General features: G+C 37.6%; 1 protein-coding gene across 1 annotated transcript in view; it reads right to left on the bottom strand.

Annotated features, from left to right (window-relative positions):
• The window catches only part of SPINK5 (serine peptidase inhibitor Kazal type 5), a 73,500-nt gene that overhangs the window by 30,409 nt on the left and 20,072 nt on the right, over positions 1–23,019 (bottom strand). Inside the window, exons 5-15 of the mRNA XM_088023175.1 lie at positions 19,130–19,257; positions 17,266–17,329; positions 16,020–16,147; positions 14,502–14,568; positions 10,928–11,055; positions 9,288–9,375; positions 7,270–7,397; positions 5,942–6,023; positions 4,383–4,510; positions 2,578–2,659; positions 2,116–2,243 (exon numbers count right to left, since the gene is read on the bottom strand). Coding sequence (XP_087879301.1) covers positions 2,116–2,243; positions 2,578–2,659; positions 4,383–4,510; positions 5,942–6,023; positions 7,270–7,397; positions 9,288–9,375; positions 10,928–11,055; positions 14,502–14,568; positions 16,020–16,147; positions 17,266–17,329; positions 19,130–19,257 — 1,151 coding nt within the window. The remainder of the gene's footprint in view (positions 1–2,115; positions 2,244–2,577; positions 2,660–4,382; positions 4,511–5,941; positions 6,024–7,269; positions 7,398–9,287; positions 9,376–10,927; positions 11,056–14,501; positions 14,569–16,019; positions 16,148–17,265; positions 17,330–19,129; positions 19,258–23,019) is intronic.

Here is a 23,019-nt window from a genome sequence, read left to right as displayed (position 1 = left end):
GCCTTCAGCTCAGGTCATGATCCCAGGGTCCTGAGATCAAGCCCCGCATCAGGCTCCCTGCTCAGTGGGAAGCCTGCTTCTCCCTCTCCCGCTCCCCCTGCTTGTGTTCCCTCTCTCACTGTGTCTCTCTCTGTCAAGTAAATAAATAAAATCTTAAAAAAAAAAAAAAAAAGGTGAAAAGACAGGGCGCCTGGATGGCTCAGTAGGTTAAGCATCTGCCTTTAGCTGAGGTCATGATCTCCGGGCTCCTGGGATTGAGCCTCAGCAGGGAGTCTGCTTCTCTCTCTACCTCTGCCCCTTCCCCCTGTTCATGCTCTCTCTCTCAAATGGATAAATAAAATATTTTTTTTAAAAAAAGGTGAAAAGACAATTTGCATATGGTATGACAGTGTGCAAAAAAAGACTATGGAGGGAAAAATGATTCTCAAAAAAAGCTAAGAGCTTTTGCTAACATACCCACAAAATATGACATAGTAAATTTTTATTTCTTTTTGACAAGGAGTTTTTACAGAGATGGGAGAAAATTACTAAAATAGTTCAAAATTGTGAGGTTCCTCATACTTCTTTACATGGAAACTAATCTAAGCTTTACCATGAGTCTACTTTGACTAAAAATTTTAAGAAGCATTTTCTTTCCATCCTGGGAAATTTATCAGAGGAAGTAGCAGAGCTGACCACTAGGTGGCAGAATTACTTCCTTGTCACTGAAAGATGAATGTCAAGGTAAAGAAAAACAGACTGAAACAAGCCTAACTTCAGGCAAATATAATTAATCACCAGAAGTTATAATGGCATTGCTAAATGATTATATTATGTCTACAGCATACAGTGGAAAATATCATTTTCTTCATTTTTTTCCCCTGCACTGATATTTCTATCATTCCCAACTTCTCTGGGCCTTTATGTTGTCATCTATAACTTGTGATAATGTAAGAAAGACCCACTTCATATGCTAATTGTGAAGATTAAGTGGGATTAAGTAGCCAAGCTTTTAGCAAGTATATGCCAATTACATGCATTCAATAAATGTTGGCTATGATGATTTGGTTTTTAGTGCTTCCATGCCCAAACACTAAAGGACAAATCTTCAGGGTTAAAATGCTCTCCACCAGGGAAGACTGAATGACTGAATCCTTTCAGAGATTCTGGGTATATAGAAAATCAACTGGAGTATCCCTTGGGAATAAGATCAAAAGCCTTAAGGAATGGGCTCCTAGGTGGTTCAGTCGTTAAGCGTCTGCCTTTGGCTCAGGTTGTGATCCCGGGATCTTGGGATAGAGCCCCACATCGGGCTCCCTGTTCTGCAGGAAGTCTGCTTCTCCCTCTCCCACTCCCCCTGCTTGTGTTCCCTCTCTCGCTGTGTCTCTCTCTGTCGGATGAATAAGTGAAATCTTAAAAAAACAAAAACAAAAACAAAAAACCTTAAGGATTATCATAGACTTTTTTTTGAGAGGATACATCCTGTCATTTATTCTACAGTTGTATTTTACTCCCCTGAAAATGAGCATCCAACTTTTACCATTTCTAAAGCAGGCTTTACCTATGTCAACTATTACAAAGTACATCTTCATGCTGCACCCAAATCTGTGTCCCTAAAGCTCTCACCCATTTAATTCTACTCCATGAGGTCACACAGAGTAAGAAAGGTAGTAAACTAAAACAAAACAAAAAAAATCTTTCCCCTAAAATTTTCCATGCACCATAACGATATTTTATATGTAATCTCAGCCATTTCTTATTTTAGCTGATAATCCTTCAGAAAACTAACAGCAATTTGTATGGTTATCATAGAGTAATCTCTTCTCTGAATAAAAGATCTTGAGTTACCTCTAAAATATTCTAAAAGAAAAGACAGTTAAAAGAACTTCAAAATAAAAAAAAATATTATGGCTCTCTTTAGATCACAATAATCATCATCTGAAAGCTCTCCACTTGCTTTTTGGTTTTGTGTTTTCTTGTATGTGGGTTTTTGTTTTTTTTTAAATTTTAGTTCATTTAAGTGTGACACCCAAAAATGACCATTGTCCTGAAGAGGAAAATGCATTATTTGCCATTGTTTGAAAACTTCCCTCAGTTCCTTCTCCCTCTCCTTCTAAAGTCCTGAGCGCTACTCACAAGAAGGCCTCACACATGGAGCAGGTGTTGCCATGCATTTTCCCATCTGGGCCCTTGATGGGGTCGTTCTCTCGAGTACAGAGAAGCTGTCCATTCTTCCTTAATTTGCGGTATTCACTGCATAATTCCTGTGAAATTGAGGAAGGGAGTTTGAGGTTTTGAACACAGGTTGGGTCAGATTGGAAAAATAGCTGAAGTTTAGACTTTGTTCTTAAATGGGGATTAGTAATTGGCTTATTTTAGAATAGTTTTTACCTGGGAACACATGACTATTTTTAAATGATAAAAGTTATACAACCTCGACCTAGAAATAGTCACATATGCACATGGGTATATGCTCACATATAAACAAACAAACTGTACAAATATTTCCTACAGTTTCAGGGGATTTATGAGTTTCCTGAATGCCATCTATGGAGCCCAGGTCCACATGCCTCTGACTTTTGGAGAAGTTCCCCTCACCTCAAAGAGAGCTGTGTTCTCAGATTCTCTCTTATTTCTTGATTCACTTTCCTTCTTTTTCTTTTCTTCTTCCTCTGTTTGGCTAAAAAAGAATGATTAAAAAGGAGATCAGTAAGGATCATAGAATGTCCAGGTTGAAAGTGACCTCAAATATAATTTAATTATGACAGTTAATACTTATTAAATTCTGGGGCGCCTGGTTGGCTCAGTCAGTTAAACGTCTGCCTTCGGCTCAGGTCATGACCCTAGGGTCCTGGGATCGAGTCCTACATTGGGCTCCCTGCTCCCTCTCCCTCTGCTCCTCACCACCCTCCTCCCCTGCTTGTGCTCTCTCTCTCTCTCTCTAAAAAAACAAAACAAAACAAAACAAAAAAACCTTAACTAAATTCTTACTATGTGCCTGACCTGGGGCTTATTCCATGAAATCTTCCCAACTGCATGTTACAAAACTACTATTATAACCCCATTTACAAATGAGAAAACTGACAGAATGGATCACTTTCCCAAGGACACAGAACTAACAAATGTACACTACAGATTTAAACCTTAATCCAGAGGAAGTTTTTTGATCTTCCACTACTCATGACTTCTAATACTCAGTATGCCTGATTACTGTCTAGTTTTGCTTTAATCCGCTAGTAAATTCTCTACCTATATCATCCTTGAAACCCCACATAGGTCATTCTACCCTTGAAGTCCTCTGACTGTTAGGAAATTGCTCTTGGCATTGAGCCAGACCCCTTCCAGAGCTTTCACTCATTGTTTCCACTTTCATCCACAGAGACAACCTGGAGCTAGTGTTGATAAAACAAAAGCTACTTGGATATTTCAAGACCATGACTCCCCCTTTGCTAAATGTACCAAGCCTTACATGGTTTTTATTCTAAGTGTGCTTTTGCTTTCCTGCTGAAGTGGTCCTCTCATAATGGAACACAGAAATGAAGCAGAAAGTTAATCTGAACTCACTGCTTATATTTTCTAGAATCCCTTCCCTAACAACAATTGTCTAGTAGAAGAAGAGAGACGGTGAACATACAGTCACCATATCAATTTACAGCTACTAACTATGTTTTGTGCTACAAAGCAAAGTCCTGATCACCATGAAGGAGAAAGTGTGGGGTTAGGGACGTAGAGTAGGCTTTACCACAGCTGTTCAAGCTGTGTTCACGAGACACATGGGAGGGGTTCACTCCACCGGATACTCATCATTCTTATTCCAAGTCATTCCCCCAGGTCCTGTGTATGAATTAATGTACCGTTTTGCATATTTATATGTTTGCTTTGTGATGTGTTGTGTGATTTCAGGTGACTTCACAGCCCTCCCTGCAAGGGTAAGATCCTTGTTTTACATCCTGTACACTTCCTCAGGAATTCAACCAGTGATTGATAAGCAAGAATGATTCTTTGGAGTTTGTTGGGAGTAATGTCACCATGATGGCAACACAAGTGGTTCCTAACTTCCCTTCCCCTCACCAGAACCACCAACCTCTAGTCAAGAACATGACATGACTGAGAGAATCCTAGAACACGGGGACAAGGCTGAAGTACCCACGGCACCTCAGAGACCAAGCCAGTCTGCAAGAGAAGTCTGCATGAGAAACAGCTACTTGTGGACATTACTGCCCCTTTCTCAGGACAGAGCAGGAATTATTCTTTGATAATTATGACATTATGCAAAAATGCCATTGACAAGAATTAAACACCATTTAAGAAATAAAATATAACAAAGTTAAAATTAAAAAAATAAAAAATGAAGCAGAGAGGACAGAACTCTCCCTCATTTCCCCAGGTGCAGCGCTACTCACAAGAACACCTCACACATGGAGCAGGTGTTGCCATACATTTTCCCATCGGGGCCCTGGATGGGGTCATTCTCTCGCGTGCAGGGGAGTTTTCCATTCCTCACAAGCTTGCGGTATTCACTACACAGCTCCTGCCAGGATAGAGAAAGCAAGCTAGGGATACATTTTGTTCCTATTCCAAGCAGATGATTGGAACATCAACATCGGCAGAAACTAATGTTATGCTTCTTTGACACCAGGACTTTAGTTGTGTTTCTCTCAAATGTAAAATTTAACTCAACAAATAGAACTCACCATTTGTTAGATGTGAATGGGATGGGAATAAGTAAGTTAGATGGGAGTAAGTAAGACATAATGGGATGTCACAATATAAGAAAAGAGGTGGACAAGTAATGTGTTGCCATCATGGTGACATTACTCCCAAACATAGATTATATTCCACTATAATCTAAACACACTGAAATAAGGGCAGGGGAGCCTGGGTGGCTCAGTCGATTAAGGGTGTGCCTTCAGCTCAGGTCATGATCCTAGGGTTCTGGGATGAAGCCCCAGGTCAGGCTCCCAGCTCAGTGGGGAGCCTGCTTCTCCCTCTCCCTCTGCCCCTCCCCCTGCTCATGCTCTCTCTCCCGTGCTCTCCCTCTCTCTCGCAAATAAACAAAATCTTAAAAAAAAATTTTGGAGGAATAAAATAAGTGCAAACGTATAGGTACAAGAAAATCTGAGAACACAGAGGTTGGGACCATGAGATCTGATTGTGAAAACCAGGGAAGATGTCACATAACAAGAATAATTTGAGTGAGACTGAAGAGTAAACAGCATTTTCGTGGATAAGAAGGGGATTGGGGAATATGCATACAAGACCATTAAGTTGGGAGATAAAGTAGGAAACCACATGGGCATATAGCAGAACATGAATTTCTGAATGAAGGCAAGCCAAATAAGAAGAGAGATAAGGAGATTGAATTATATCCTATAGTTTATGATGAGCCATTTGTGGCTTTTAAGCAGAAGAGTATTGCGATCTGATTAATATTGTGAAGCTTTACTCTAGCTCTGTTGGGGAGCGTAGTTGGATAACGGAAAGAATAGAACCTAGCGGGAAAAGTAGAAGACTTTCATCTTTAAATAATAAGCATTAACAACTTAATAGAAGGCTATGGAGACAAATACTGTAACATTTCAGAGCTAAAAAGCAGGCTTTCTGTGTGCAGAATGAAGGTATTTTTATCCCAATTCAAACGTGAAATTTCAAAAATTCATATGTAGAAAGTATATGGGAATATATGGGAAGTGGTCTGCAAAAGCTAACACAGTCTGTAAGTGATGAAACCAGTGCTAGAACCCAGTTTTTTCAGACTTCAAATAATTTTTACTCCACAGGGTTAGTCTTGGAAGCAGCAAGCATTGATCAAGTTCCCAAAGGATTTATCTCAGTGTCATCTCCAGATTAAAGGGTTAGGATTTCCTGGCAATTTTTTACTGGAAAATATTCCACCCTTTAGACTCTGAAATATGTTCAAGTTACAATGCCAAGTAGGACTCAATGGGTGGATTCCACTCACTCCATATGAGGTTGTTTTTTCAGATTCTCTTTTATTTCTTGCTTCTGCTTCAGCCTTTTTCTTTTCCTCAGCTTCTGCTTGGCTAAATGAGAGAAAAAAATGAGAAGAATCCATTGGACCAAGTACAGGCAATTATTTGTCCACATTCTTGCATTGCTAATCTGTCCTCCCTCCTTAGGAAGAGCAATTTTGTCCTTTTATCACTACATACCAATGAGAAGCAACAGAACAGCCTCCAGTATGGTAAGATACCATTAACTTCTTTATACTTTTTGCTTAACATTGAAAGAAAGACAGTGATTGTGGATCTGGAAAGCTTGCTTTCTATAAAATACCTTTCTTGCCTGTGGTCAGAAAAGAAATACCATCAATGTCCATCAGGGAGATATCAAAACTAGTACCCTTGTGACGTTATACCTGGAGACTGAAAGTGGCCTTTACAAAGCACATTGACTGGTTCCCTTGTCTGAGGCAGAGAGGGCTTTGGCTATACTTTTAGGACAGGACTATGATTAACCAAGGTCTCTTCTCTCAAGTCTATAGTCTATCACATCATGCACATCCTAGCTTTATTAATTCACCTTAAGTGTGTTGCTTACTCATGGCTGTGTTATCTAAAGACAAAATGGAGTGCAGGTGGAAAAAGGCCAATAATTTCCATACATTGATAAACCAAATGAGCCTATATTTGCTTTGCACAATAGAATTACATGGTATGTATGGTTAACTGATGCTATTTCAACCACACAAGGCTGTCAATCAAAACAAAAGACCATAGATTCGAAATGTAAATCAACTACTTAATCTGAGTTCAATCAAATAAACTGGGAGTAGTTCCAAATTTTGAAAGCAAACTGTCAATTCTAACTTACTGAGAAATGTCACATTATGTAAAGTAATATTTAATTTTGTAAGGGTTCATGACTATTTGATGGGCAACATTAACTCTAATAATCAATATCTGCATTAAGTGCTTACTTTGGGCCCTAACCTCTTTGGAAGATGAGATGCCTATGAACTTGTATCACAGGTTCACGTATGAAGCTTCAGCAGTATGGACAATGTGATATTTGCACAAGCTCAAGGCTGTCAGGATGTTCCAGTAAGAGAATGAGTGTCAAGGAAGCAGACATATTGGAGTAAATAGCTCTAGGTCCTTCTCCCAGCTCTCTTGCTAACATTCTCAATATAAGTATTCAACTTATTCAACTCCCTTCCCTATTTTGAGCCCCAGTTTCTCCACTTATGGAAGTAGCTAGTTCTATTAGACTCTCTGTAAGGTCCTTTCTCTTTGGCATTCTTTAGACACTCTGATACTCTATACTTACTAGAAGTCTTGACACATGGAACACAAGTTTCCATGCATTTTCCCATCTGGACCACGAACAGGGTCATTTTCTCTGGTACAGAAAAGTATTCCATTCTTTGCATGATCCTGATATTCACTGCAGAGTTTCTAAATAATGAAAATGAGACAGTTTAGCTATAGTTATCTATTCTGTTTATTTATTTTATTTTTTTAAAGATTTTATTTATTTATTTGAGAGAGACAGAGAGAGTATGAGAGTGAGTTGGGGGGGGAAGGGCAGAGGGAGAGAGAGAGAGAGAGAGAATCTCAAGCAGAATCCATGCTGAGTGTGGGGCCCAACACAGGGCTTGATCTCATACTCGATCTCAAATTAAAGATCCCTGAGATCAGGACCTGAGCCAAAATCAAGAGTCAGATGCTTAACCAACTGAGCCACCCACGTGCCCTCTGTTTATACATTTTAGATGCTGTTAATTAAAGATATCAAAGAGGAGCTAAGGATAAAAAATAAAACTTTTAGGATTTAGGATCATCCCAAAATTTTGTGATATTTCTCTCCATGCAATAGTTACCCATTTAAGTATTCAGCAAATGTATTAAGGGGATATGACTATAAATGTGATTTAGCTCTTTTATCACTCAAGTGGACAGGATAAGGAATTGCAATATAAAAAGCTAAGAGATATGACACAGGTCTGAGTTAAATTTGTATAAACACAAAGGGAAGAATGATTTATGGAAGTACAGAGAAGAGTTTATAGCTGAGGTCTCCATCTTTAGGATGTGTCCAGGTAAACAATATGGCAAAAAGGTCCTCTAGGAGGAATTACAACATATATGCAAAGACAGAGGGACATAAAAGACCATGTTATCTTGAGATCATCTATTATTGTCAGGAAGAATCGGCTGGATAAAGAGAGGAAGGTTTGGGAAGGGGTCAAAAAGGAGACCTTGAAGATAAGCCAAAACTAGATCATCGAACCTAGAAGGGAATTTGGACTTTATTCTTAGGAAATTGGAAAATGATAAATATTTATAGAAGAGAAGAACATAAGCAAATCTGTTTTAGAAAGACCACCCAGCCAGCCAGATATGTGGGGATTTGAGTGGCTGGAGACTGGTTTGAGAAACTATAGGAGAAAATAAGGAAAGGAAGGGAGGGAGGAAGAAAGGAAGGGTGGAGGGAAGGAAGGAAAGAGAACAAGGAAGACAAAGAGGAAGGAAGAAAACCGGAAATGAAAGATAAAAGGATTGATTTGATTTCAGAAATAAAATTAAAGGATTGAAGAGAAGACATCAGTTGAAAGTGAGGCTTAGACACTACGATGGAATTACATGAAGTCAGCTGCTTTATGAAACTGTGAACTACACACTACAGAAGGTGGGCAAACACTCGCTGTTAAAAATAAGTTACATAGGAGTGAAATGGTCCAAATAGCCTCTAGGATACCCTCAAACGTTGGCTTTTCCTAAGGCCACTGAGTCGTGGAAATATTTCCCACTCTATAAAAACAGTATAGAAGATGAATTGAATCTTGAGGACTGAGGAAGCTGTTGGCGAGAAGCATAGAGGTCAGGAAGGATGTTAACATATCAACACAAAGGAAATCTATGAGATGTATGAGCTAAGTTGGCAGCAGGAGAAAAACAAACAAACAAGCAAATGACTAGTTAAGAGATGTGCACAAAGTAGAATGTGGTACGATTTTAAAGGGAGAGTATTAAAATGATACATAGAAGACCTCTAAAACAGCTACCACACATATCAAACTTTGAATTCAGATGATGCTTTGATATATTACCTTTGTTTAGGAACTATTCTACTAATATGACTTGAATAATTTTCTCCAAATAGAGCTAAAAATTGTAATGTTGTAATTATTCTTCTAAATCTTATGAAATAGTAACTATAAACTGCTTTCCAGAAAATCCATCAGTAATGAAGGAAAAATGAACCAATATCGAAAATGCATTATAGAGTAAAATGCACACACATCCCACAAAAGTCATAACTAAATTTATCAAACTAATCATCACCTCAATTTCTCTCTTAACTTTGACTTTTTCTTCAGTCTTCCTCAGGTTTTCATGTGCTTTATTTTTTTCTTCTGAAAAACGCTGTTTGCTGGAGAAAAAAAAAAAACCCAAAAATGAATACATGAATACAGATTCTTCAAATCCTCATGTTATAAAATAGTCATTTAGGGGGCTCCTGGGTGGCTCAGTCGGTTTAGCGGTTAAGTGTCTGCCTTCAGCTCAGGTCATGATCCCAGGGTTCCTGGGATCAAGCCCCACATGGGGCTCCTTCCCCTGTTCATCAGGGAGTCGGCTTCTCCCTTTCCCTCTGCCCCTCCCCCTTTGCTTGTGCTTTCTCTCTCTCTCACTCACTTTTTCAAATAAATAAATAAAATCTTTTAAAAAATAAGTCATTTAGGTGCAGGTGGAAAAATAGCTACGTGTTTATGAGTTCTAGAACAAACATTTTCCAATCATCTTAAGGCTCCTTGTTAGATGGAAATCTTCACTCTTTCTCCAAAGAATCCCATTTATTTTGCCTTCATGTATAACATTTCCTTCCACTGCAATGACTGTTTTTGTCATCTTGCCTTCTTTTAAATCTGCTCAGCTTAAATTCTGCCTTCTTTAAGAAGACAGTCTAGACCTCGAAGTGGAAATGAACTGTACATCCATCACTGTATTTTCATAGCTGAATATTCTCTTACGGGATAGTTCTTACTCTGTCTCGCAACGTGTGTGTGTGTGTGTGTGTGTGTGTCTATGGCTTATTTCTACTATTTAACTTTAAGCTTCTTGAGAGCAGGGATCTTCATTCATACATTCATTCAACATTTGGCTAGTAACTATTTTTTGTCAAGCACTGGTCTGGTGCTATATATATAACACAGACACATACCCTGTGTTCTTGGAACTTAGAACCCAGTCAACAAATAGTCATAGCAATAATTACTAGCTGTGATGATTGCTATGAAATAAAATTATTAAGAGTTATAAAGATTGATTTCAATCAAGAATTTCAGGAGGTCTTATCCAAAGAAGGATAATCTTGAAATGTGATCCACAGAAGAAGAGACACTAGCTGGCCGAGATTGAGACAAACTGGAAGTAGGACAGCATAAAGGGGAAAGCTTCAAGAGTTAAAGGATCTGAAAGAGTGACAAGACCTGGTCTGAGACATCTTCATAAATGCTGTAATTTACATGTTGTGGGATTTGTGCTTCCCCCCAGGTCAGACGCCTGAGACAAAAAGATAAAGTTAATCCAAGTCACGTATAAACATGAAGTTTTCATGGGAGACAACATCTGTTTTGTCACAATGGGATAATTATTGAAGGAAACAGTCTAAGTCTTGGTACTTGCTTTTACCCTCATTCTGTATTATGACTATCTTGTAAAAAGGCTTACAGAGGTGGTGGGAGGAAATATTAAGAAGTGTTTTGTAATCCAGTCCTCTAACTAGAAAAGAGAATCCATTTGTACTCAGAAACAGACATACATCATTAGGATCTACTTACTAGGTGATATCATGGTTTGTGGAGGACAGAAAACTGCTCAAAAATTTTCAACAACAAAGTGGCACCTCGACATTATTCTTACCATTCCCATCAATCTCCATTTTACCTGTCCCATACTTCCAAAGAACCCACATCTGTACTCACAAAATTTCAGCACACAGGGCACATTTGTTGCCATGCATCCTGCCATCAGGGCCACGAACTGGGTCACTCTCCCGTGTACAATAAAGTCTTCCATTCCTCACTTGGGTTTCATATTCTTTACAAAAATCCTGCAAAAAGGTAAGTAATTACATTTAGCACTTTTCTACTCTTTAACATAGAAAATATATATCATGGATTTATAGCCAAAGAATATCAGGCCTAGAAGGTGTTGGTAAACATATAACATATTAATGAGGATTAATAAGAAATAGTAATTATGTTATGAAATTACTACGTACCTGTATCTACTATGTGGTATATTTATTAAAAGATAAAAGAGCCGTGGGGTACCTGGGTGGCTTAGTCAGTTAAAGTGGCCAATTCCTGGTTTGGCTCTGGTCATGATCTCAGGGTCTTGAGATCGAGTCCCCCTTGGGGGGGGGGTCTGCACTCAGCAGGGAGTCTGCTTCTCTCTCTCTCTCTACCCCTCCCCCCACTTGCACACACACTCTCTCTCTAAAATAAATAAATAAATCTTAAAAAAAGGTAAAAGAGCCTTATAAAAAATAAGGCTGAGCAAATATCTCATAAAACTAGATAGCTCTTATTAACTTTCAAGTCTATGAAAAAAGGATTGCAAAAAATAAAAGATCTTTCAACAAATTCCAAGATAGACATAACAAAATGCAGCTGCCAGGACAAAAGAAAAAAACTGCCAACAAGCAGAATAGAGAATCTGTAAGATGAGATGCTTAAACACTATTTAATATGGATCAAATCAGGAACAATCGGGTCTGGTTTGCAAGGAAAATAAATAAGGTGGCATCCATTGTCCTCTCTGTGACTCTGTGGACTTTGCTGTTGTTCACTTTTATGTGCTCTGCCTCGTTTATGGATGTCCATTTCTAATACAAGTGTCGAGGCCTCTATGGAAAGCACAGAGAGTGAATCTAATTTTCCTTCACTCCCCACTGGAGATAGGTAAAACACCAAGACTAAAATTTAAATTTTAATTTTAAAGGCTGTGACTTCCCCAAATAACCCAAGAAAGGTTTGTATCCAGATTTCCCAAAGCTTTCGTTTAGTACTTTCGGGTTTTTCTCCATGTTTGGAAAATTCTACTATCTGAAGTGAAGGCTAAACTTCATATTTACAGCTATATTTATATCTCTATCTACCCCAAATTACTGTAAATTTAGGAAACTCTATGTCAATAAACATGTTTGGTAATGGCATATATTACTACATAACCTACAAAACACAACCTACAAAAAAATGCTTCTCTGAGCCTTTTTCAACAATGTGACCCTCATCTTCCCATTTCAGCCAAGAAAACATGAGCATAAAGAGTATGGTTTGAAATGGGAAGACCTGAGCAGCTAGACTATGCTTCTAACTCCCTGGGAAATCACAGCAAACGTCCATCACCTTAGACACCTCTATCTTACCAACTACACAATGAATTTTTGGAATAATGCTCTTTAGGGCCTTTTCTAGATGTAATATTCACAATTTTTAAAATATAACTCATATTTCATTAGGACACTTTAAAGAGAATCCTAATTGACTCGTAATAAGAAGGCATTTGTTTTTGGAGGAGCAGTGGGTGTGCTCCACATTTCCTGGTTGTAACAATCTAGGAATAAAGACACGGAAGACAATCACCTGATAATCATAGCATGGTAGGAAAATTACTGTCCAATGGTTCCCATAAAAGAAACAATGATAATTTCAGTTTATAAGTTGTGATTCATCCGAGGAGATTCTGAAGAAATGCTTTTGTGAGCAACCCACTGACAGGTTAATTATGGGGCAGATATTGAGCCATCACTATAAAGCAGTCGTATTCAACAGTCATGTCCAGTGACCCCACCAAAACAATGACCCCAGCCACAGAGGAAAAGAGGGAAAAATAAACAAGACCTGATGACAGATAATGGAAAAGAACTGTCCATGTTTATGGAGTAATAAAATGCTCAATATTACAAGGTGACCCAAAGGTTTTGACTGAAATTTGACAACCAAAAGAACTGCTTTTCAAATCTCAGTTAGTATTGAACAAATTACTGAGGACATGTTCCTTCGTTGAAACTCTGTTGAACACCCTATTTAGGGTGGGAAATTTGCTTGATGGAATAGCATCATGAAGTAGAACTTTAGTCCTTGATTACCAAAAACTGGACTTTTGTCTATCCTTAGGAAAACATATGCCCATCATCCACAAAAATAGTATACTTGTTGTGCTGTCTCTCCCAATTGGATGGGGGCCCCCAAATGTACGGCATCCTGATGGAGTGCAGGCTGGTGGTGCAGGTAGTGAAAGAATTCACCCAAGGCAGAACAAAAGAGATAAAAGTTTGTTGGATACACTGCAAGGAAGGCCAGGAAGAATAGCCAAGTAAAGACTTGTCTGCCATGAGGCAGTGGGTGGAGGCTGTATTTAAAGAGGGAAGGAGAGGAGGTATGGGAATGTATGGAATTTTCCTTTTTTGGTACCTATGTTTGGGTGTAAGTAGCCCATTGGTTAGTTAGGGCTGATGGATATTTTGAGGTGGTTGCTTGATGGGCCTGTTTGTATTCAGCCAGGGGATCACTGTGGGCCCTTTTGCCTTGATCAGTTTCCATTGTTCAAGCCTGTTGCCTTAAAAGAGGCCTCGACACTTGTATTAGCATTACAGGGTATAGTAGAATCACAGTCCAACAAGAAGGTAAAAATGAGGTTCTTTATCCAACCTCCTTAATTCGGGACAAAGAAATTGAAGCCCAGAGAGAAGAGATGACTTGGTCAGTTTCACACAGCCAGAGCATAACAAAACTATGGGTAAAACTAAGTTGTTCTGACTTCTCAACAAAAATCTAGTCATTTAGCAAAGTAACTGCTATCACTTAGAGTGAAAGTAGGGTTTAATAACCTTGATGATTTAGGGAATCCAAGCTGTATGACCTACAATGTTTATTCAATTACTAAAAGGAACAATTTTTTTATACTAAACAATTAAATCGTATAATAATTTGAAAAAACTTAATTTTAAGGGTACTTTAAAAACCACAATGTCAATATTTGTTTGATATCTTTCTTTAAACAGAAGCTAGACTTTTATAAACGCAGGCCTCATTGTAATAATCACAACAAATAACTCCAGTTTGTATCAATGAGATGATACATAAAATGCACCAGTGGATACACTGTTTAAAAGACTCTAGAATTATTTTAAAGTTATTCCTGTCTAATTTATATTATGTTGTATTAAAAAAAATTTATTCAAAGCAAAATTAATCTAAGCCAGAGAGAAGTCTGGTGGAAATGAAGCAGAATTTAATTTGCATATTTTCTGACTGATATTCTTTCTTTCCCTTTTTCTTAAAAATAGCATATTTTGAACTTTAGGTGGGAAATGCAATTTTAATCTAATGATTAATATACTTGAAATAGTCAATTTGGGGAAGTTTGAAATTAAGGGAAACAATTTATTGTAAAAATTAAGAACAATGTCATTGACTTACCTCAAAGATTCAAGCCTAACTTTGTTAATACTTTGGCCACAAGATCAAATTACGTCGGTGAGGAATTTACCTTTTCGGCACTTCGTCGAATTCTGGTTTCACCTTCTCTCTTGGCATTTTCTTGAGCTTCTTTTAAGCTGTTAAGAAAGAAAATAGTTGGTCAGCTTATGGCTCAATCATATTTTCAGTGTCCAGTTCTGTGCTAGGGGCACTTTCATATCCTTGGCCATAGCTTGTTAAACCGATCCACTTAACATGAGACAAGCTCTTCCCTCAAATTTGAGCCAGAAAGTTGCCAAAGATAAGGGAGGGTGTGAAACTGACTCACTGACAGTCAATTAGAAGCTTTGTTCTGTAAAAGTAGATGGGTGTGACTTCTTGATTGACAAACAGAAGATTGTTGGGGAAAAGTCCCTTTAACTGGCAGAACCAAGAGCTTTTTAACACAATGGTGTGACAAGGGTGAAACCGAACTGAGCATTTGAAGTACTGCCGTCCACACCCTTATGTAAACCTTCTCTATACCTTGTAAAGTATTTGTTTACCTTCATGTAAAATCATTGCAGTGAAAAAAAGTGACATTGAACTGAGCTTCTAAGTCCTCTCCTATCTATTACCTAATTACAGTCCCATCCAGAGACAAGCATTACTAGTTCTACAGAGGAAGAAACCAAGAGTTAGGGAAGTCAAATTCTCTTTTAGCTAGTGTGTGAAAATAAGCAGAAAGTCACAGAATTGGGGCGTGCTGGAAAACTAAGCCCACATGTCTTCTAGATAAGAAAGTAGAAATTAGGCTTATTTCCTGTCTGGAAACCAGATATAATCACTGTTTTGTAAACCTGAGAGGACGTGCCCTTGAATTCTCTGGCAGCACACTATAATTTTCAAAGGCAGGTGTGAAATTTATTAATCTGTTAGATCTCTCTCTGCCATGATTTTAAAGATCCGTGGATGTAAATGGAGCACTTGAAAGCCTGCTGACATATAGAGAGTCTATATCTTGTTTAACAGCCAGAATATTAAAGACTCTTTGGATCCTCTTCACATCTCAGCCTCAATAGTCAACAGATGTCAGGCACTCAGAGAAAGTTAACCCTATCTTTCTCTTCCCTAAAGTTCCACCTTTTATAGTAATAATGAAGGTAGCCACATGACATTATTATTATTATTACTTTAAATTAGATTGTCACATTGAGTAAGAGTCTCTGTACATATACAAATGAAGCAATGCACATCAAATGAATGATCTAGTTTATTCCAGGAATGTGTTTTCTAAATTGTAAAATATTGTGCCGTATAAAACACTGTCCATTGTCCTATCATTATAATTAAGCAAATTAAGAGTCTTGAATTTAATAACTAACATAATTACCTTAACCATGCCTTTTAAGAAACTCTAGCAGATGATATGAATTAAAAAGAAAAGAAGTCATTCAGAGAGCAAGGACTATTTCACTTTAAGAAGGCAAAGAATTGTATGCTTCATGAAAAGGACTGTATCTCTCTGTAGAGTGGTTCTCAGGACAGCAACCAAGTGCATCCTCATCAAATCCACCTACTTGGCCTGCGTGGGAATGATGATACTTACAAGAGCTCAGCACACATGGCACACTTATTGCCATGTGTTTTGCCATCAGGGCCAAGGACTGGATCATTTTCCCTTGTGCATACAAGTCTTCCATCCTTCACATAAGGCCGAAAAGCACTACATACATCCTGAAGAACAGGGAAAAGAACTTAACATTCACCATCCTGATTGTAATGCCTTCCACACGGTTTTCAGAATTTTATAGTACTCAGTGCTTCTCTGCCCAATGCACACTAGCCACCTAGAGCAGTGCCAGATGCCTAGAAGTAGCTTAGTGAGTGTTGCATAATTCATGAGTTTGCATATGGTGCTCATTTACTTATTCATTTATTAGTAAACACAGATACCCTAGTATGTGCTAGAACTAAGGTGGAACACAGTCCTTGCACTCAACTTGCTCATGATCTATTGGATGACACAAAGAGACATTTAAAATATGATGTACTGGGTGCCTGGGTGGCTCAGTTGGTTAAGCGACTGCCTCCGGCTCAGGTCATGATCCTGGAGTCCCGGGATCGAGTCCCACATTGGGCTCCCTGCTCAGCAGGGAGTCTGCTTCTCCCTCTGACCCTCACCCCTCTCATGTGCTCTCTCTCATTCTCTCTCTCTTTCAAATAAATAAATAAAAATAATAAATAAATAAAATAAAATAAAATAAAATATGATGTACTAACTGCCCTGGTAGGTGCTCTAGGAGCATAGAAAGGGCACACCAAACCTTGACTTAGGAAAAAACATTCAGCTAGAAAAAGTCAAGTGTGGTATGTCTGAGATACTCCTTTCTTTCTCCTATAATCACAAGTGCACAGAATGTTAGCAAAGGGAAAAGCTATTTAATCCAAATCTCATTTTTAGATATGGAAACACTGGTACAGTGTGGGTAAGTAATTTGCCTAAGGTCTCTGGACAGCAAGTGACAGTGCTAGGGTTTCAATTCAGATGAGGTGACTGAAGCATAATGCCCTTTCTACTGTAAGTGTAGTTTCCTTTTGATGGATGGATGGATGGATTGATTTTTTTTTCATAGAAAGCAGAAATAGAGCTGAAAAGTCTAACTACCAAAGTCACCTGCTCCAGTTACAGGAACTATCAACTGCTTTTCATCTAAACAAGCAGGGCCCCATCTTAGGTAAAGCAAGAATTGCTTCCTTCCTAGCACCCCACCAAAGAAGGAAGAGGAGAGCATCTTCTTTCTCTCTGAAGTCAGCCTCCCAAGATTTCCCACCATTTTGACACTTGTTCTCACCTGATCTGGATTATTGGTCTCACATTCCCCTTCACTTTTTATGCCAACTTGGGACCTGGTTTTACTGGAATTGAAAGTTAGTAGACACAGAAGTTTAGTATCACAAAACTTCTTACCATTCAAAAGTAACTTATTGTCACTGTATTAGGATTCTCCTTTGCCCTTGAAAACAGATGTCACATCACATTCTTTTCCTCATTTACTCTTTCTAATGAGAGCCTGTGTTTATAACTTGGAGTTGAAGAAATAGAATTATGTTGGAGGGCTAATAAGAGTCAGACCTATAAATATTATTTCTAGAATTTTCTTTCCTATGTCTAAAGAGGGTCCATATCAGAAGAGAGGGAAAAAGTACACCTTATAACTAAAAACAGCAAAGAACTATGCTGTTGTTGATAATGATGTTTTAAATATACGAATTCAAGTTTAAATGATCTAACATCCTGCTCTATTATTCTTTGTTTGGGTTATGCTGACTAATATTTTAGTTGTCACGGAAAGTACCTTAAGTACCAAGAATTAAGTTTATTCAGTCTAATAGAGCTTTAACACTATCTGAAAACAGAACCATAAATGTAAAATACATTTCCTACTTTTTAAAAAGGTAAGGCAGCTTAAAACCACAGCCTCTGTATAACAATAAAAAAACAACAAAAACAATATAAAGAGAAAAATGAAGTTATTAAAAGTTACAAGAAGTTATATCAAAAGCTATCATCTGAGGGAAACAAAAAAAAATTGAATACCAATGTTACTGCAGAGTGCCCTAGTAGACAAAGCTAAGGAAGAAACCCAATGAGCAGTATGGTTCTCACTGTATAATGAAGGAAGTATACCAGAAATTAGGGGTGACACTTAGACCTGAAGAGATTTAAAGAATCTATCACAGGATCCCCCACATAAAACATAGTAGTAATTAAATGTACAGTGTGCCCATAATAGTATTACAAAATACATATCTAATAAAACCTGTCTGTTCTCCCTATGTCTGTTTGTGTTTTCCATTTATGTTGACCACTGGTGAGAGGTGAAGGCATCATTTCAGAGTGCATCTCTGAAAATGCAATAATGCAAGGGATCAGAGTGATTTAATTCAGTTGTATTTTGGTAAAGATACTTATTACAAGGAGGGATAATGCTTGCAGAACCCTGAAGACTGAATATTTATCATATCCTTTATTAGTTTCAAGCACTGGTTGTTATTATGTGTGCAAAAAGTGAAGAGCAGACAATTCAAGACTGAGGCCACAGGCCAGAACCTGTGAAGCAGGTGTGCCATCTTGTTGACTGACAACCGACAGCCAAACGTAGCATTGAGGGTGGAGAAAGAATCAAACGGCGACAAAATGTGAGATGCTTTAGCTATGTGACAAAGGTCAAATCAATGGAAAGAAGTTCAATATTAAAAGTTCCAATTATCTACTCTAATATTATAAATTACTGAGCACTAAATAAAAAAATCATTTGATGATTAAATAATTCTCTGTAAAAAAAGATATATTCCTAGATAGAAAGGGACAGATGTCTGTATGTATATGTATATGTATATAAGTGCGTGTACATACCTGTGTGCTTATATGTGCATACAGGTAGATACTTAGATTTAGATCTATTAGATGTCTGTCTACTTCACAGAGACACTGATAACTCTCTGATAAACTGCATACAAAAGTGCTTTGTAAAATATAAAGTGTTGCACTTCATATTTTTTTCCTTAAGAATAGTAAAATGAGTGGTCCTAATAATTTCTGGATGGCTAACTTTCGCAAAATGAATTGATATTTTAAAGACTGTAAGAAAAAACTGTGGCATGTACTTACACGGAGAGCATGTTTTAGGGAGAAAGCCTGCTGCAGATACTCACGCGTTCTCAGCGCACAGCGCACATTTGTTGCTGTAGGTTTTCCCATCTGTACCACAGACGGCGGCGCTATCGAAGGTACAGATAAAATCCCCATTTCTCTCTTCTTTCCTGAAATCATCACAGTTCAACTGCAAGAGACATGATCAAACATCAAACTATAACATCAAAATATAAGACAGAAAATAGTCCTTAGATACATAAATACATTAATATTTTAAACCCACAACAAGATCACTTACTGGAAAATAAAACAGACTAAGGAGACTGCACAAATAACATCATGAATAATAAAACATGGCCCAAGAACAGAGATGTAAATAGATTTTAGGAGAAAGAATTGGTATTTGATTTCAGCCACTTGCTATCTGGGTGAGGTAGGCCAAGTCTCCCCTCTGAAACTTAGCATACTGTTTGTCAAATCCTGCCGGCCTTCTTAGCAGAGTGATAATGAGGTCGAGTAGATAAGAATAGGAAAGCTCTCTGTAAACTCTAAGCTACAATGAAGTTTTTATTATTATAGATTAGGGTAGTGATCAGGAGCCAGACTGCTGGGCTTATAATTCTAACTCTGCCACATACTGGCTGTGTGATGTGGGAGTTACATAACCCCTCTGTGCTTTAGTGTCCTTATTTGCAAAATGTGTACAATATTACTAACTCTCGGCATTTTTTTTTTTTGATTCGAGACACAGAGATAGAGAGAGAGCATGAGCAGGGGGAGAGGCAGAGGGAGAGGGAGAAGAAGGCTCCTTGCTGAGCCAGGAGCCTGATGTGGGGCTCCATTCCAGGACCCCAAGATCATGACGCTCAAGCATCTGAGCCACCCAGGCGCCCCACCTCTCAGCATTTTAAAGAAGTTTCAGTGTATGAATACGTGCACAGCATTTACAACGACGCATAGCATATCATAACCCTTCACTGTTGTTATTGTTGTTGTTATTTTAAACATTTTCCTCACTGACAATCAAGCCAATCATGAAACATGTTTTGAGGATGCTGGAAGAAATCTCCAAATCTCAGCTCAAATAATATGACGCATACTTAGGGACATACCTGTATGGTGAGGAAAACAGCTACACTAGGTGGTTAACTGGAGACTAGGGTTTGATTCTCACATCTGCCACCCACTCACTCTACCTCTTTGAACCTTACTTTCCTTGTCTGACAAATGGAAAATTCACACCCCATCTGTCCTACAGATTTGTGCTGAGCATCAAATGAATACTTAGGAAACCTTATTTGGCAACACTATTGTGATATGAGCTAACTAAAGAAGACCTAGACTTAACTTGAATTTCATTTCTATCCAAAAGCAAAGAATGACACTGGAGAATTTTTTAGTTATTATATCACATGACAAAATAAATTTTTGATGTTATTGTCATAATAAAAATATTTTAAATATAGATGTGGAACACTTAGAATATAGACCTGTGACCTAGTATGTTACACAATAGAAAGAATAAAAGAACAATTACAAATACATAGTGAATTTGTGAACCAAAAGTTTACATCAAGGAATACTTCTGAAAAACAATAAAAAAAGAAAAAGAATTTAAGGTAGAAAAAAAAAAGCTATGGAACGTAACCCACTGTTCATGTCATCTGTTGGGGAAGAAGTTAAAATAGAGTGAAGATAAGTAATGGCTATATGTGTTATTTCATTTATTCAGTAGTTCATTTGTTCCTCAAAATCCACTATACATCTGCTAGCCTCTGGGTTTCTACTAGATGAAGACACTGCCAAAAAAAAAAAAAAACCAACAACAAAAACTTGGAATATGTGCTCTAAGGAACTTATATTCTGATGAGAAGGTAAAGACCATAAATATGGTAATTTGAAATTAAAATAAATGCTATTAAAAATAATCTGAACAATAACTAGAATGATGGCTATTTTAAATACAGTGTCAAGAAAGATCTCTCCATAAAGGTAACATTTGAGGTAAAATGGGATTAATGAGGAGAAGCCAGCCACTGGAGATCTGAGGGAAGGACATTCCAGGAGTAGAGAACTGCAAGTGCAAAGGATCTGTGATAGGAACTAGACTGTCCTGCTTCAGGGGCACAATGGAGTGTGGCTGCTGTGTGAGGAAAAAGCAGAGAGCGGCAGGTTTTCTCTCTAGGGTCATTTCTGGAGAAACTAATGAAGCATGGGTGATATGGATTGATTTTATTGACTTGGGACAATCACCGCTATCCCCCTTCAGCAAAAGCAAGTGTCATACTAGGTCACAGGTGTTGGCAGGGTGATGACGAGTGATGACGGGGCAGATAAAAAGCGCAGCTGTGAGGCCCTGAGAACAGCTGTGGGTATTTACTCCTCCTCCCCCGCCTCCCCCGCCTCCCTCTCCAAACTCCAAGGGCTGGTAGGTCACAACCTATAGAGAACACCTCTTCCTAATGCTAACAGTTTCTGAGAGCTTACAGATGGATTCCTAACCTGACTGGAGTGGCAACAAACTGGTTCCAGAACCTTCTGATGTAGGCTTCATCTCCTTTCCTATCCTTACACTCCCCAGGAGAGGCAGAGACCAAATGTAGCCTTGAACACCATCTCACTCACTGTAGCAGAAAAAAATAACTAACGCTATTATGGAATGTTAGAGTAGAAATACCTGTATATGTAAGGAACAAGACATAAAAGAAATACGGTAATGTGGGGAATAGTCAGTATCAGTTGAAGCAGAATTATCAGAATGCATAGAAAAATAATTTTTCAAGACTGTAACTATTCTTTAGAGAGATAAAACATCTGCAATATGAAACAAGAAATAAAGAAGCTATAATGGGAAAAAAAGTGGAAGTTTTAGACATGGAAAATATTTAAATGGTAATCAATAAAACAATAGAAAGAATAAAAGCAGGGTAGGTACATGTACCTAAGGAATTTGTAAACCAGAAGATTAGATCAAGAAACTCTCAGAGAAGCAATGGTAAAGGAAAATGAATTCAAAATAGAAGAGAAAATCTAAAGAACATGGTGAATAGAATTAAAGTCCCAAAAAGGAGGCAACCATATATAGGAAAAATATTTGAAGAAATAGGGAACATTTCTAGAATCAATGAAAAATGAAAAAACAAAGAAAGATAGAAATAGCCATAGCAACCCAAAGATAGAATCTGGTCAATAACAAATTAGAGAGGTTTAGGGATTTTTAAGCAAATAAAAGCAAGCTAACATATGTTAGGGGAGAAGATACAGATATTAACAATAAACAAAGACATTAGTAATAGTGATGATAAATAATTATAAATATGGATATTTGGATGGGGGAGTCATATTAAGAGCAAAAATAGATATGCAACATTTAACTCATCATCAAAGAAAAGCTGGAAGGAAGAAACTACTTTTAAAATAATTTTTTAAATCTGGTAACTGAAAATATGAAAAATTAGGAGAATTAAGTTCTAGTACAACAGAAATAACAACTGTAAATGAGCTAAACACACAAATTAAAACATGATTTGTGGTTGGATTTAAAAAACAGGATCAAACCAGGTATGGATGATAAGAGAAAATTAAAATTAAAGAGCACACAGATATTAAAACAATAGGATAAGAAAAGATATGAGGTAAAAATGAATAAGAAGAGAACAGATGCAGTAACATGAATACTAAAAATATAGAATTCAGCCCAAAATGCAGCATAAGTGACAAAGGATACTATATAAAGTAAAAGGAAAAACAGAACATGAAGGTATAATAACCACTGAGCATTCATTCACTTAATAATACAGGCTCTACCTCCATCAGACTGCAACCAAAAAGATGTGATAGAATTAGATAAATCAGTAACTGGACTTAGGGATTTTAGCATATACTTCTGAGAAATTGATAGATCAAGGAAAAAATTAAGATGCTTAAGCCATTAGATTTTTATAGAAAA

The sequence above is a fragment of the Eumetopias jubatus genome, unplaced genomic scaffold, assembly GCF_037043125.1.
Source record: "Eumetopias jubatus isolate StellerSeaLion01/CBP00866 unplaced genomic scaffold, mEumJub1_p1.0 scaffold_5, whole genome shotgun sequence".
NCBI classification, from domain to species: domain Eukaryota; kingdom Metazoa; phylum Chordata; class Mammalia; order Carnivora; family Otariidae; genus Eumetopias; species Eumetopias jubatus.
This window is presented reverse-complemented; position numbering and strand designations above follow the sequence as displayed.